Source organism: Hydra vulgaris, chromosome 12, assembly GCF_038396675.1.
Source record: "Hydra vulgaris chromosome 12, alternate assembly HydraT2T_AEP".
NCBI lineage: Eukaryota > Metazoa > Cnidaria > Hydrozoa > Anthoathecata > Hydridae > Hydra > Hydra vulgaris.
The window spans coordinates 8,971,824-8,985,682 of NC_088931.1; the positions used below are offsets into that span (position 1 = coordinate 8,971,824).

At 29.0% G+C, this 13,859-nt stretch overlaps 1 protein-coding gene across 3 annotated transcripts in view; it reads left to right on the top strand.

Annotated features, from left to right (window-relative positions):
* LOC105847490 (uncharacterized) overlaps positions 1–13,572 on the top strand; it is a 33,259-nt gene extending 19,687 nt beyond the window's left edge. For 2 of the 3 annotated variants that reach the window (XM_065811456.1, XM_065811455.1), the window contains exons 4-7: positions 6,387–6,534; positions 8,510–8,579; positions 9,259–9,536; positions 13,101–13,572. In XM_065811456.1, coding sequence (XP_065667528.1) covers positions 6,387–6,534; positions 8,510–8,579; positions 9,259–9,536; positions 13,101–13,436 — 832 coding nt within the window. In that variant the 3' untranslated portion in view covers positions 13,437–13,572. Of the gene's footprint in view, positions 1–1,686; positions 1,766–6,386; positions 6,535–8,509; positions 8,580–9,258; positions 9,537–13,100 lie in introns of those variants that run through there. The other variant, XM_065811457.1, reaches the window with a different exon arrangement.
* Positions 13,573–13,859: the final 287 nt, after the last annotated feature.

Below are 13,859 nucleotides of genomic sequence, written 5' to 3' on the forward strand. Positions count from 1 at the left end.
TGGATAAAGAGAGAGGGCTTGGTCAATATGATCAGAAATAACATCAAAAAGACTGCAGTCTTGAGATGAAGGAGAGCGATATAGAACAAAGAGAAAGGCAATAGAGTGAAGTGGTGCTAAACGAAAGCACATGAAAGAATAGTCTGTGGATTCAAACCTAGTTTCACGACAAACAGGTGAATTCTTACGAATGTAAATGCCCAGGCCAAGCATGTGACTATTGGAGTCTTTACGAATCAGAGGAAGATAACCATCAACACTAAGATCACAAGATGAGACAGCCGAACTCAAATTAGTCTCACAAAGAGCAAGTAGGTCTGGTGAACTTTGCAAGAGATAAGACTCAACAGAAGAAAAGTTACTTCGAAGACCACGAATATTAGTGAATGATAGGTTTAGAGAACTTGGTGATGATGATGGTGGTGATGATTATTCCAGGTAATGTTCGGAAAATTGAAATCTCCTAATATTAGTATATCTGCATACATTTTAATATCTACTTTACTTTTGGCATTGTGTATAACTTGTCTAAAACCATTCATGTCTATTTGTTCGTTTGGTCTATATATACATCCAATGAGGTATTTAATATTCATAATTACAACGACTGCCCATATTTGTTCTATTTTGCTGTCCTGATTACCAATACTTATTTCATATGATGTGAGATTGTTTTCAATGTATAAGGCAACTCCACCACCTTTCCGTCCATCAGATCTATTTTTATTGTACACCCTGTAACCTTCTATCAGTACAATGGTGAGTTTTGAAACCATGTTTCAGTGATTCCAGCTATACTAGCTTTTTTTAATTTACACAAGATTTTAAATTCTTCCATTTTATTGCCAAGCGATGTTGCATTCGTGTATAAACATTGCAGGTATTTGCTAGTACTGCTCAGTTCTTTTTCCATTCTCAACGTTACATTTAAACTTGACAAGTCCGGTTCCACGTATAGCATATCGAAAGGGATCATCCTGTCTTCTTGCTGCATTTTTGGTGTCTCTTAATTTTCTGAGCTCCATATTTTCATATTGCTCTGTTTGTGTCATATCTGTTGAAATATAAACTCCTTTGTACTCTGGGTTTGTTTTATCCCCAAGTTTCTTTGCCTTGGCTAATATTGGGTTTCTTTCTGACTCGTCACTTAGTATAACTAATATCTTTTCCTGGCGTGCTTTTGGTGGTTCGGTTTGTAGGCCTGCTGTTGAGCTTCTTTGAAAAAATTTCAGTCTTTTGACATGTACTGGGTTGGTGACTGCTCCGATATGATTTAATATTTGGCTAACTTGTTGCTCAGTTTCTGCTTGTTTTTCCTCATCAGTCCCATTCGATGTTGCTGGGATTCCTGATATGATTATATTTTACTTTCTTTTATTTCTTTCTTTTTGTTCATTTATTGCTGCATTTACTAGGTGTATTTTCTTGTTCTTTACCATTGATGACCATGCAACTGGTTCGCTAATAACTGTCTTTTCAACTTGTGCTTGTTTTGTTTCATGTTTTGTCATTTGTGTTCTCAATTGTATGTTTTCATTTTTTAGTTGATTTATTTCCTTTTCATAATCTGATTTATACAAATCTAAAATACTTTTATTTGAGTTTTTCATTGTTTGTATTTCAGATGCATGCTCAGCTAGTGCTTTGTCTAACGTTGTCTTTGTGACGTAGCTTGCCAAAATTTGGTCAAGCATCGCTTTGGTGATGTTTGTCATTTATTATTATTACACAGGGAATAAAAAGTCCAATATCCAATAATGTTTATGTAATATAAACTTTGATTCTGTGTTACCAGTTATTATTTTTTCTTTTTTTTATTATTATTAATTTACACAAAAACACGACTGCCATCTTTAAAATCGGCGAAAGTGTTTTTAAACTTTTATAACTATTATATTTTTATAACTTATTAACACAAATAGAACTGTAAGTTTTTTGTGTTTTTTTCCATATATATATATATATATATATATATATATATATATATATATATATATATATATATATATATATATATATATATATATATATATATATATATATATATATATATATATATATATATATATATATATATATATATATATATATATATATATATATATATATGTATATATATATATATATATATATATATATATATATATATATATATATATATATATATATATATATATATATATATATATATATATTGGTTATTTTAGTCTATAATAGGTAAAAAAATGTTTAGCTTTGATAGCAACTGATGATAAATAATATCAAATAAAGCAACAAAGTTTGATAAATTTTACATTTATTATGCTATCAATTTATTTAACACTATATACTCCTGAGGGAAAAAAAAAATGAAAGTGAAAAACTATTTATCTTTCATATTTCCAAATTGTATGAATAGTTTTATTATGTAATCTTTGGTACAACCAATTTAATCGAGTGTGCATTTTTTGAATTTCTGTGAATACCTCTTGTATAATAATATAAAAATAGAGACGTGTCATGTTTTATCTTGAAGTAATATAATTAAATTTTTTTTGAAAACTTACTTCTTCAAATGTTAAAGCTTGTTTTGATGAAGTTTATTTCATTACAATAATTGCCATAACTCACCTTCATTTGGTTAAGTTTTTTAACTTCAATACTCTTTGCTAGCTTGTAATATCAACGCTTATATGTAACTGTACTTATATGTAACTGTAATTATATGTAACTGTACAAAGGAACTGTTCAGTAGAAAAACAAATAAATATCACTTTTTTTGTTAAATTTTGCAGTAGATTATTAATATACAATTTTTATCCTACTTTTATATAAGTTAAAACACGCGACCAAACTTTTTTTAATTTTTCACAAAGTGTTTGAAGGTTTAAGAATGATGTTTTATTAAAGTTAAGTGAATAAAAATATTGACATACACCTTATCAGCCTTTTCAAAATTTAGGTTAAACAGTAACTTCTTCAGAGTTGATAGACTTACATGGAACATGTAAGCTAGTTTGATAACATCTGTAAAAATTTTCTTTTTCCAAAAATTTAAATATTTAAATATTTATAATTAACAAGTTGGTATAAAGATGCAATAAAGAGCTTAGAACAACCTCCATCTCAGCTTAAAATTTAAACTTTGCATAATTTAAGTACTTTACCACTAGTCTGGACTGCATATGCATATAAACTTTGTATTGATCATGTTTTATAGAACATGATCAATACAAATTTATGCTTCTTACCAGTTGCATAAGAATCCAAGGCAGATACTCCCATGTTAGATGTATCAATATCCATTCTGCACCAACTAGATCTTTTTACCCTAGAAGAAATTTTTTTGTTGTATAGCCATTTTGTTTGAAAATGACAGTTTTTTGTCTTAGGCATTATATCAGCTACATATTATACTTCATAAATAATTAGTAAATAAATTAACATAAATTAAATAAACTTCATAAGTAGATGTTAATAATACTGACAGTTAACAGTTAACAAAAAAGTTTTTGCATTTCAAAAAATACATAATAAATTCAGTTGAAATCTACGCAATATTAATATTTCTGTAGAAGACAAAAACATGATAACAAATTATTGAACTAATTCAAAAAAATGTTCCAGGATTTCCAAGATTTGATGCTAAAAGGGGAGTTTTTCCAGGACTTTTCCAGGACCTATCAAATTCCAGTACATTTCCAGGTTTTCAAGGTTTTCAAGGATCGCTGGCCACCCTGTAGCTGTTAACCTAAACAAAATATTAATTATTGTTATCTTTAATTGGTTAAAAATGTTTATCCTCTAATAGCAACTGATGGTAATTAATATTAAATAATGCAAAAAACTCTGTTAAATTTTATATTTATTATGCTATTAATTTATTTTACATTATATACTCCTGAAGAAAAAAAAATGTCTGCTCTAGAAAAATGAAAAAAAAAAACTTAAAATGTATTCCGTATTAACTTTATGAATAGTTTCATTATGTAATTTTTGGTATAACCAATAAAATCAAGTGCGCTTTTTTTGAATTTCTTCTTGTATAATAGTATAAATATAGAGATGTGTCATGTTTTATTTTGAAGTAGTATCGATAAATTTTTTACGAAAACTTGCTTCTTCAAATGTTTTGCTTGTTTTGATGAAGTTTTTTTATCACCATAATTGCCATAATTCACTTTCATTTGGTTAAATTTTTTGACTTCAATACACTTTGCTAGCTTGTAATATCATCGCTTATATGTAACTGTAGAACAATAGAAAAACAAATAGTTATCACTTTTTTTGTTAAATTTTACAATAAATTATTAATATCCAACAATTAAAATCCTATTTATATATAAGTTAAAGCTAGTTTTGCAATCAGTACAAATTTTCTTTATTTAAAAGCTCTAATCTTTAACCCTTTATAATTAACATATAAATCAATTAATAAATAAAGTTTCACCAGTAGTCTGGTAAAACTGCATATAGTCTTTGTGTTTAAGTATGCTTTAAGACATATGTCGCTATTTTTTTATATCAAAATCTTGTTGCTATAGAAATTGTTGCTAACCTAGAAATGTTGAAAAATCTTATATAAAATAGTATAAAAGAAAAAAAAAATTTAAATCATTTACATGATTTAAATTTTTTTGGATGGTTTACATGTTTTTTAAATGTGTAGGTATGAAAAATATTTTAATCATAAGTATTCTAAATAATAAGTATTCTAAATATTTTAATGTTAAGTATTGTAAATGTGTATTTGTGTAGTAAAAGTAGTATTGTGTAGTAAAACGACTGAATAAACGAGAATTTTATAAATGTATATTGGCACAAGTGCGAATTGTCATTGTTACACAAATGTGAATTGTCATAGTGCAAATCAGTTGCAAAAACTGGCATAAGCATGAACTGGCATAGGTGTAACTGAACTGGCATAAGCATAACTGGCATATAAATGCGAAGTGGCATAAGTGCAAAATACCAATTTGCACTTAATATTTATATGTTCACATTTACATGTTAATATTTGCAATTTTATTCAGTACACTTATGCCAAATTGCACTTATGTCAGTTCACACTTATGTCAGTTTTTTAACTACTTCGCACTTATGCCATTTCGAACTTATGCCAATTCGCACTTATGCCAATGTTTGCAATTTTGTTCGGCGCACTTATGCTAATTTGCACATATGCCAGTTTGCGCTTGTGCCAGTTTTTGTAACTGCTTCACACTTATGCCAGTTTGCACATATGACAGTTCACACTTATGCCAATGTTTGCATATTCTTTTAGCGCATTTATGACAATACACGGATTTATAGTCTCAGTTCCATTCCATAAATGATCACAAAATCTTTTAGTTAGATAAATATTTCGAACTTAAATTAGTGATAAATTTGGCTAGAAAAGATATTTAGCGTTAAAAAAATTTTATATCAAAGATTTTATATCAAATTAATATCAATATGTCATATTCTGTTTCCAAAATTTTTTCTTAAATCTTCTCAAATTCTAGAAATGTTTACATTTCTTAACAATTTTGAGATAATTTGCGGAACGGAACTGAGTCTATAAATCTGTATATTTGCACATTTGCCAGTTTGCACTAATGCCACTTTTTGCTATGCTTTGCACTTATGTTAATTCGCACTTATGTAATTTGCACTTATGTAACTTGCTTGAAACTTATAGGTAAGCAGAAGATAGTATGGCTCAAAATGAGGTTTTAAGGTTTCAAAAAAAACAGACCAGACATTGTATTTATGTAATGAGAACATGTAAGACAGCACTGCCAGGCTCAGTGCAAGTAGGTGTCACGTGGGGTATGGAGGGAGGGTGCCATTACAGTTTTTGCCGACTAAAAGAATTTAAAAAAAAAAGTCTTCGTTTTTTGAAAGTTGTTGACTGAAGGGTTGATATTTGCCAACTGACTGTCTAAATTTGCCAACTGACTTGTCTAAAAGGGTTAAATTTGTTGACTAAATGAATGAAAAATTCATTGATGGGGGGAGGGTGTCACACCCCCTTATATCTTCCCCTACTTCGCGTTGATCTTAAGCACTGCTATATTGACTCCTTTAGGTAGAACATGCAATTGAATGCTGCTACATTGACTTAGGGTTTGGGTTGGAGCATGTATTTATTAGTCAATGTAGCAGCACTCTCTTCCATCTCTTAAAAATAGTGTGATATCTGGTCTGCATTTTTTAAAAAAACTCCAAACCTCATTTTGAGCCATACTATTTTCTGCTTACCAAACTTATAGTTATTTATATAAAATTATTACTTATATAAATTGATTATTTATTTGATAAGTTATATTAATACAAGTTATAATTTGTTGTCTCATGCTACAAATGACTATTTTGAAAAGCATTTTGTATTCATCTCTAAGATAAACTTTTTTTTTTTTAAGCTATGGCGATATAGTTCCAAAATCAGTAATTGGTCGGTTTCTATCAACGATATGGATGATTATAAGCTTAATTATTATTTCTTCATTAACTGCATCTTTCAGTTCAATTATTTCAACCAACTCGTTTTTAAGTATAAAAAAAGAACAGGTATTTTATTTCAATTTTATTACCATTCTTCTTCCTCTTATTTTTAGTAGTAGTAACAGTAGTAACAGTAGTAACAGTACAGTTTAATAATTAAAAATGAAAATAGCATTATAAAAGTCTGCTTAAACCAAAAAGTCTAAAAACATCGTTGTCAAACTTTATTGGACGTTAACCTTTTAATGTTATTCAATTTCGAATAATAACTTAAAAAGTACTTATATATAGTTAAATAATAAAGTTTCTTTGTTTTATCACATTATTGCAAAGAACATTGCATTATTCTAATGAAATATCTTATTCCATGAATTTTTAAAACCTCACCATATTCCATTCAAACACTTATTAAACTTTGTTATTGAGTTGCATTAAGCAGCCTTTGAAACAAGTCGATATTGATTGTGACTTAAAAAATGTTGAATAGTTTAGTAAATAAGATAAAGATATTATATATTATTTTTATACAATATGCAATAAGGGACCATTCAATTATCATATTTTTTGACTTTTTTGGATCCCCCTACTCTCCTATGTGGCATCACCATCACCACCACTATCCCTTCCTCCTTGTATGTGACAATTAGCTTAACTCACATTTACTACAAAGAAAATTTTAGATATTAGATTTTGACTTAAACTCAATTTTTTTTTCTTTTAGAATAAAGAACTTATGCGCTAAATAATTGTAACTTTTGTTTTCTATTACTAATAACATTTGTAACCTTTATTCATAATTAACATTTATGCATACTTAAAACTTATAATACAAATATTAAAATTATAGCTCTTCTTTTTGAATATTTTAACTGATTAGAAAAATTAGAATGTATATTGAATGTATTAGAATGTTAATTAATTGAATCTATATTAATATATTAGAATGTTAAAATATATATTTTGTATATTTGTTGTTAATTAATACTTCAAAGTCTATAAACTAATGTTTCAAAAGGATTAAAAAGTATAATTGTTAATTGGTTATAAACTTTGTATATTTTGCTATCACCAATACTTAATTGCCGTTCCAAAACCTTTATGACAAATCCATTAAGATTGCTTATACTCGGTTTTGACATTCATAATCAAGACATTTAATAAGTATAAAGGTTATTATACTTGGTTTTTGCTATCCACTATTTAGCTTTTTATTGTAATTTATAAATTTCAAGTTTTCAAACTACCATATATATTCACATAAAAGTCAACCCTGTATATAAGTCAAAGTGACATTTTTGAATTTTGATCCTAAATTTTGAAATTTTTTTCCAAACCTCGTCAACCCAAACAAAAACAAGTGTAAAAACAAGGTTTCTGTAAATTGCCACATTTTTTTAGATTTACTAAACTTAAACTTATCCACTCAGTCCACATCTTACTAAGTTGGTCTTTAAAGGATTTGTTGAGATAGACATATAGTGGATGGATCATAGATGTAAATCCTTTTCTGGAATTACAGCAATGTTTTTAGATCTTTTGCTACTTTTTTACAATCATCAGTAAGGTGAGCTCTAAATATAGCACCAATATCTCTATCCATACCAGCAAGGATCTCTTGCTGATCATTGATCTAGGTGCTTCATCTGAATAAAAATTAAAAAGAATCTAAACAAAAAGAATTATTACATTAACGTTATAAAAACAATTGAAAAGTTGTTGTTTTTTTTTTTGGACCCGTGTTTAAGTTAAAGTGGCTATTTTGATCCGAAAATTAGACATAAATTTCTCGATTCATACGCTATAGTATATACAGTAATTTTTTTACTAAAAAATATTTTTTTTTTGTCAAGGTACATGGCTTTCACGAGTTTGGTGGACCCTCTACCGTAAATATTGCAGTTTTTTTCCCCACGGCCCTGGTTTTATTGTTCACACTTGGCCTTACTTGAGTAAAAGGTCATGTGTGTGGTTTATATTGCTATTTGAAAAATTATTGTTTTTTGTAGTTTCACAAAATTGATATTATTATTTTTTTATGTAGGTTGCTGTTTTGAAAGATTCCTTAGATTTGGAAATTGTTCACAAAAGTTTCGAATCAACTAAATTAAAAGGTTTTTTTATTTTTGTAAAGTAAATTAGTGTAGTGTTGTTTAAAGGCAGAGTGCTTAAATGTTTCATATTGTCAATGATTTACATAATAAATAATAAAAAGGTGCATAATTTAAAGCTAAACCAAATAATAAGTATATTTTCAAAGCACTCCTTTCATTGATAATACACAAATCATGGATATCCAATGAAATTTTAATACCTGTTGACTTTGTTTATTTTTATTTTTTTGCAGTAGTAATAGTAGTAGCAGCAGCAGCAGCAGCAGTGGCGGATTGAGACTTTTTTGGGCCCGGGGCTATTTCTTTTTGGAGGCCGTTTTATATGAAAAATGTACACAGCCTAAAAAATAGTTAAAAAAAAAGAGGTTGTCAAAGTTAGTTCAATGCCCCTAAAATTGTGGAGCCTGAGGCTATAAGCCCCTCCCACCTTATTCTAGCACTGAGTAGTAGTTGTAGTAGTACTAGTAATAGTAGTAGTAGTAGTAGTAGTAGTAATAGTAGTAGTAGTAGTAATAGTAGTAGTAGTAGTAGTAGTAGTAGTAGTAGTAGTAGTAGTAGTAGTAGTAGTAGTAGTAGTAGTAGTAATAGTAGTAGTAGTAGTAGTAGTAGTAGTAGTAGTAGTAGTAGTAGTAGTAGTAGTAGTAGTAGTAGCAATTATCTTATTTTGTAATTTTTATAGACTACAGCTCATTCGAAGAGATATTGAAAGATGTTAACTCTAATATTGCAAACTACGGAGTTCTAAACATTGATGTTTTAATGAACATGGATTTTAAAACCGCATACTCTGATGTCAGTATGGTGCAGTTGTTAGGCATTCCTTCACCAGTTTTAATAATGTATGGAAGTGACACAAACATAATGGGATTATCAAATGATAATGTTTCAGTTTGTATAAATAAGGAAAAAGCTGAAGCGCTTAGCAACATTATAGAAATATATTATAAAAAACCTATCGTAAGTATGTATACATCGTGGATAAGTATTTTATATATATATATATATATATATATATATATATATATATATATATATATATATATATATATATATATATATATATATATATATATATATATATATATGTATGTATATAAATATATATATGTATATATATATATATATATATATATATATATATATATATATATATATATATATATATATATATATATATATATGTATATTTATATACATATATATATGTGTGTATATATATATATATGTATATACAGTATCGGACAAAACGAGTGCAACCAAATAATGCTAATTTAGTTTCTTTATATAAAAGTGCTGCATTTTTTCAATTTAGAGAAAAACTATGTAACTGTTTAGAGACAAAGTTCTTCAAGCTTTATTCATCACAAAGTTCATTATTTGTACACGAAAATTAATAAATTAATCAAAAGTATTAAAAAAAGTTGATTTCCTTCTAGACAAAACAAGTGCAACTCGACAAAATGTTGACCAAGCTGTATTTGGCTATCAATATTTCGTGGCGAATCCTTTGTTGTCGATCATAGCCTTGCATCTTCGAGGCATAGATTCGATCAAGTGATCAATAAAACTTTGTGGAATCGCTGCCCAGGCCTTTTGGATTTGTTCAAACAGTTGATCCTTATTACGAACACCTTCACGATTAATTCTGCGGTTGACGATCTCCCACAGGTTCTCTCAGGTTCGGAGATTGAGGCGCCCAATCCATCAGCGATAGGTGGTTGTCTTGAAACCACTGCTTGACTACTTTTGCAGTGTGTTTCGGATCCTTGTTTTGCTGAAAAACCCATTTTATTGGCATATTCCATTCAGCATGAGGTAACATAACATCTTTCAGGATATTTTTATACATGAAACGGTCCATTAACGGGTGATGCGGAAGTTATCGGACAAATCCTAATTTCATTATTTGAGCATAATAATTAGTTTTTGTGGTTTTATGCATAGGCATAAATGTTCTATAAAATATAAACTTTATTATTTGAAACACAATTATTTAAAATGAGGTTAAATGCAGCTGAACGAGAATCTTTTCGAAAGCGACTAAAAATGTTTTTTGTAAATAAACCTAATATAAAAAAAAAAATCATTTTGAAAAGGAAGGATTTGCTCGAAGTACAATATATGATAACCTAAAAAGACTTGAAACTGTTCAATCGTTTTCTGATAGAAAGAACCCTGGTCGTCCGACATCCTGGACTAGAGAAAAGAAAGCCGAATTAACGAGACTTGTCAACAATCGAAAAGGGGTCAGTCAGAGAAAAATAGGTATTAAATTTGGTGTAAATCAATCGACAATTGATCGTCAGTTAAAAAAAAATGAATATTAAATATAGAAAACGTGAAGACTCCAAAATACACTATAGAACAACAAATAAAGGCAAAGAAAAGAAGCAGGAAACTAGTTAACCAACTCTATAACACAAAATCGCTTCTAGTCATCGATGACAAAAAATACTTTTGTTTTGCAGGGGACAACATGCCTGGAAATTCTGGATACTACACAAACAACAAAAAGACATGCCCAGAAAGTGTTCGTTTTATAGGAAAAGAGAAATTTCCAAAAAAATTATTAATGTGGATAGCCATATCTGACCGTGGTATGTCCGAGCCATTGTTTCGCACTTCCAAGGCTGTAGCGATCAATTCATCAATCTATATTAATGAATGTTTAGAAAAACGACTTCTTCCATTTATTCACAAGTATCATGGAGACTTTAACTATTTATTTTGGCCAGATTTAGCAAGTTCTCATTATTCTAAAGATTCTCTAAATTGGATGGACCAATATGTCTATTACGTTGATAAAGAATCCAATCCCTCAAATGTGCCTCAAGCACGACCAATTGAAAATTTTTGGGGACATTTGGCACAGAAGGTTTACGAGGGAGATTGGCAAGCGTCAACAGAGCAAGTTTTGATTGATCGCATTAAACTAAAACTACAAGAAATTGATTTAAACATTTTACAGTCGCATATGAAAGGCGTCAGAGCAAAATTGAGATCAATTGCAGATGGTGGTGTTTTTTCATATAAAAAATAATATATTTTTATTAAAAGATAAATGCTTTATTTTAAAAAAATATAATAATAGTTTGTTTTTTTATTTATAAATAAGTTATTGACGTTTTTATTTTGTCCGATAACTTCCGCATCACCCGTTATTCCATCGTTTCGATGTATTGGACCTAGACCGTTAGCAGAAAAACACCCCCAGACCATTACATTGGCTCCACTATGCTTCACGGTCTTATGGCAGTAACGTAAATCGAGGTGTTTTCCGGCCGGTTGACGTACGCGGCAAATGCCATCGCTCCCAATGATGTCGAACTTCGATTCATCACTGAACAGGACAGTTCGCCATTTCTGCACATTCAAAGGTGGAACGCGGTCTCCCACCTTTGTTATCTGCTGCCAACTTCCCCGTAGAACGATATTTGGAACATAGTCTTGATACGGTCCATTTTTTCACGCTATATTTATCACAAATACTTTTTTATGACATTCCACTTACATAATCGCCAATAATTCTCTTTCTTAGTTTCAATCCAAGACTGTCGGGAGCCATTTTTGCACTTGAAGTCATAAAAAAAAAAAAAAATAATAATCACGCTTCTCAAGGCTTACCGTGTTACATTTACCTTGTGATGATACAATAATGCTCTGTGGAACACAACGTCTTGGTTAGATGTGGACTGTATTGATGTAATGAAACACTTGTTGTATTTCACTTCTTGTATTGATGTTCTTCGATAAAACACTTTGATAAAACTCACTTCGATAAACTGTCTTGATAATACTGACTGATTGACTTCCATATACTGACTGAATTACATGTCGATTTACATGTCTCTTATATGGTAAAATGAACCTGTGTGAACCTGTTCTGGAAGATTCTAGATGCTTCTTTTCGATGCTTCTGGAAGCTTCTGGATGCGTCTGGATGCTTCTGAATGTTTCTGGATATTTCTGGATGCTTCTGGAAACTTCTGTATACTTCCTTTAATTATTAAAAAACTTCCGTGACGTTGACACGGACCAGACTTAAGAAAATGAAACCAACCAAAAAAGTTGCACTTGTTTTGTCCGCTGGAAAATGGCACTTGTCAACGAAATTCTGCCTGTGTGCTGTCACCTGTCAGCTGATTGCTCATGTCATGGCATGCTATGACTCCAGACTCCTGAACTGTTTGCTGTGGTAGTATAGTTCGTTTCGTTTTTAAGACATGTAAAATTAGGAACACTTTTTCGATGTTGGTTGCAAATGTTTTGTCCAATACTGTATATATACACACATACTGTATATATACATGTTTATATATATATTTATATATGTATATATATTTATATATATATATGTATGTGTGTATATATATATATTATATATATATATATATATATATATATATATATATATATATATATATATATATATATATATATATATATATATATATACACACGTACGCACGCACGTGCTCTGTTTTTTTTTTATCTCTTTTAACTTTTTTTTTTTTACTTTAGATTGATATTGAGACTGTGCAATCATTGCCAGATTTAATACAAGGAAACGATTATATAAAATTTCCTGGAATAGGTGTTTTATGTTTGATATTTGTATTCATTGTGAAAGATATTGCTCAGTTTACGTATTATAAATGCAACGGTAAAAAGCAAAAGAAAATTGAAAGTAATAACATTGATGTTCCTTTGGCTGTCATTTCTAATAATCACGTAAACGGCGAGAAAAAGCATACTGATATCAGCAAAGATATAGCGCAGATTAAAGAACAAATTATGAAGTTAAATGCTATTAATATGTATAAACAAAAATGTCCGGTTTGCTCGTGGCAAACGTAATGCGTTTTTGAAATAAATTTCCAATGAATATTTACGCAACTGAAAGAAATTGTCAATAATGCTTATTTTACAAGAAGTTTCATATAAATGTACAATAAATATTTTTAATAATAGATTGTGCATTATAAATAGAAAAGCGTTTTTCTAAAAGGAGCTATATCACATTTTTATTGTTTTGATAAAAAACAATTAAACTAATTATCACGCGAAGTATTTTTTGAATCTTATTAATTTTGTAATCGTAAATAAAGATGATGACCAAACTTCTTTATTCATAATAACATGGTTTGATTTGTACTTTTTTCAATAAAGAATTCGAATCTTGAAAAAACTCAATTTAGGAAAAAATCAACTCTTTAGGAAAACGCTCTTCAATTAGCTTAAAATTAAAAGATCTTTGAAGAGGCGGTTAAATTTATTTCA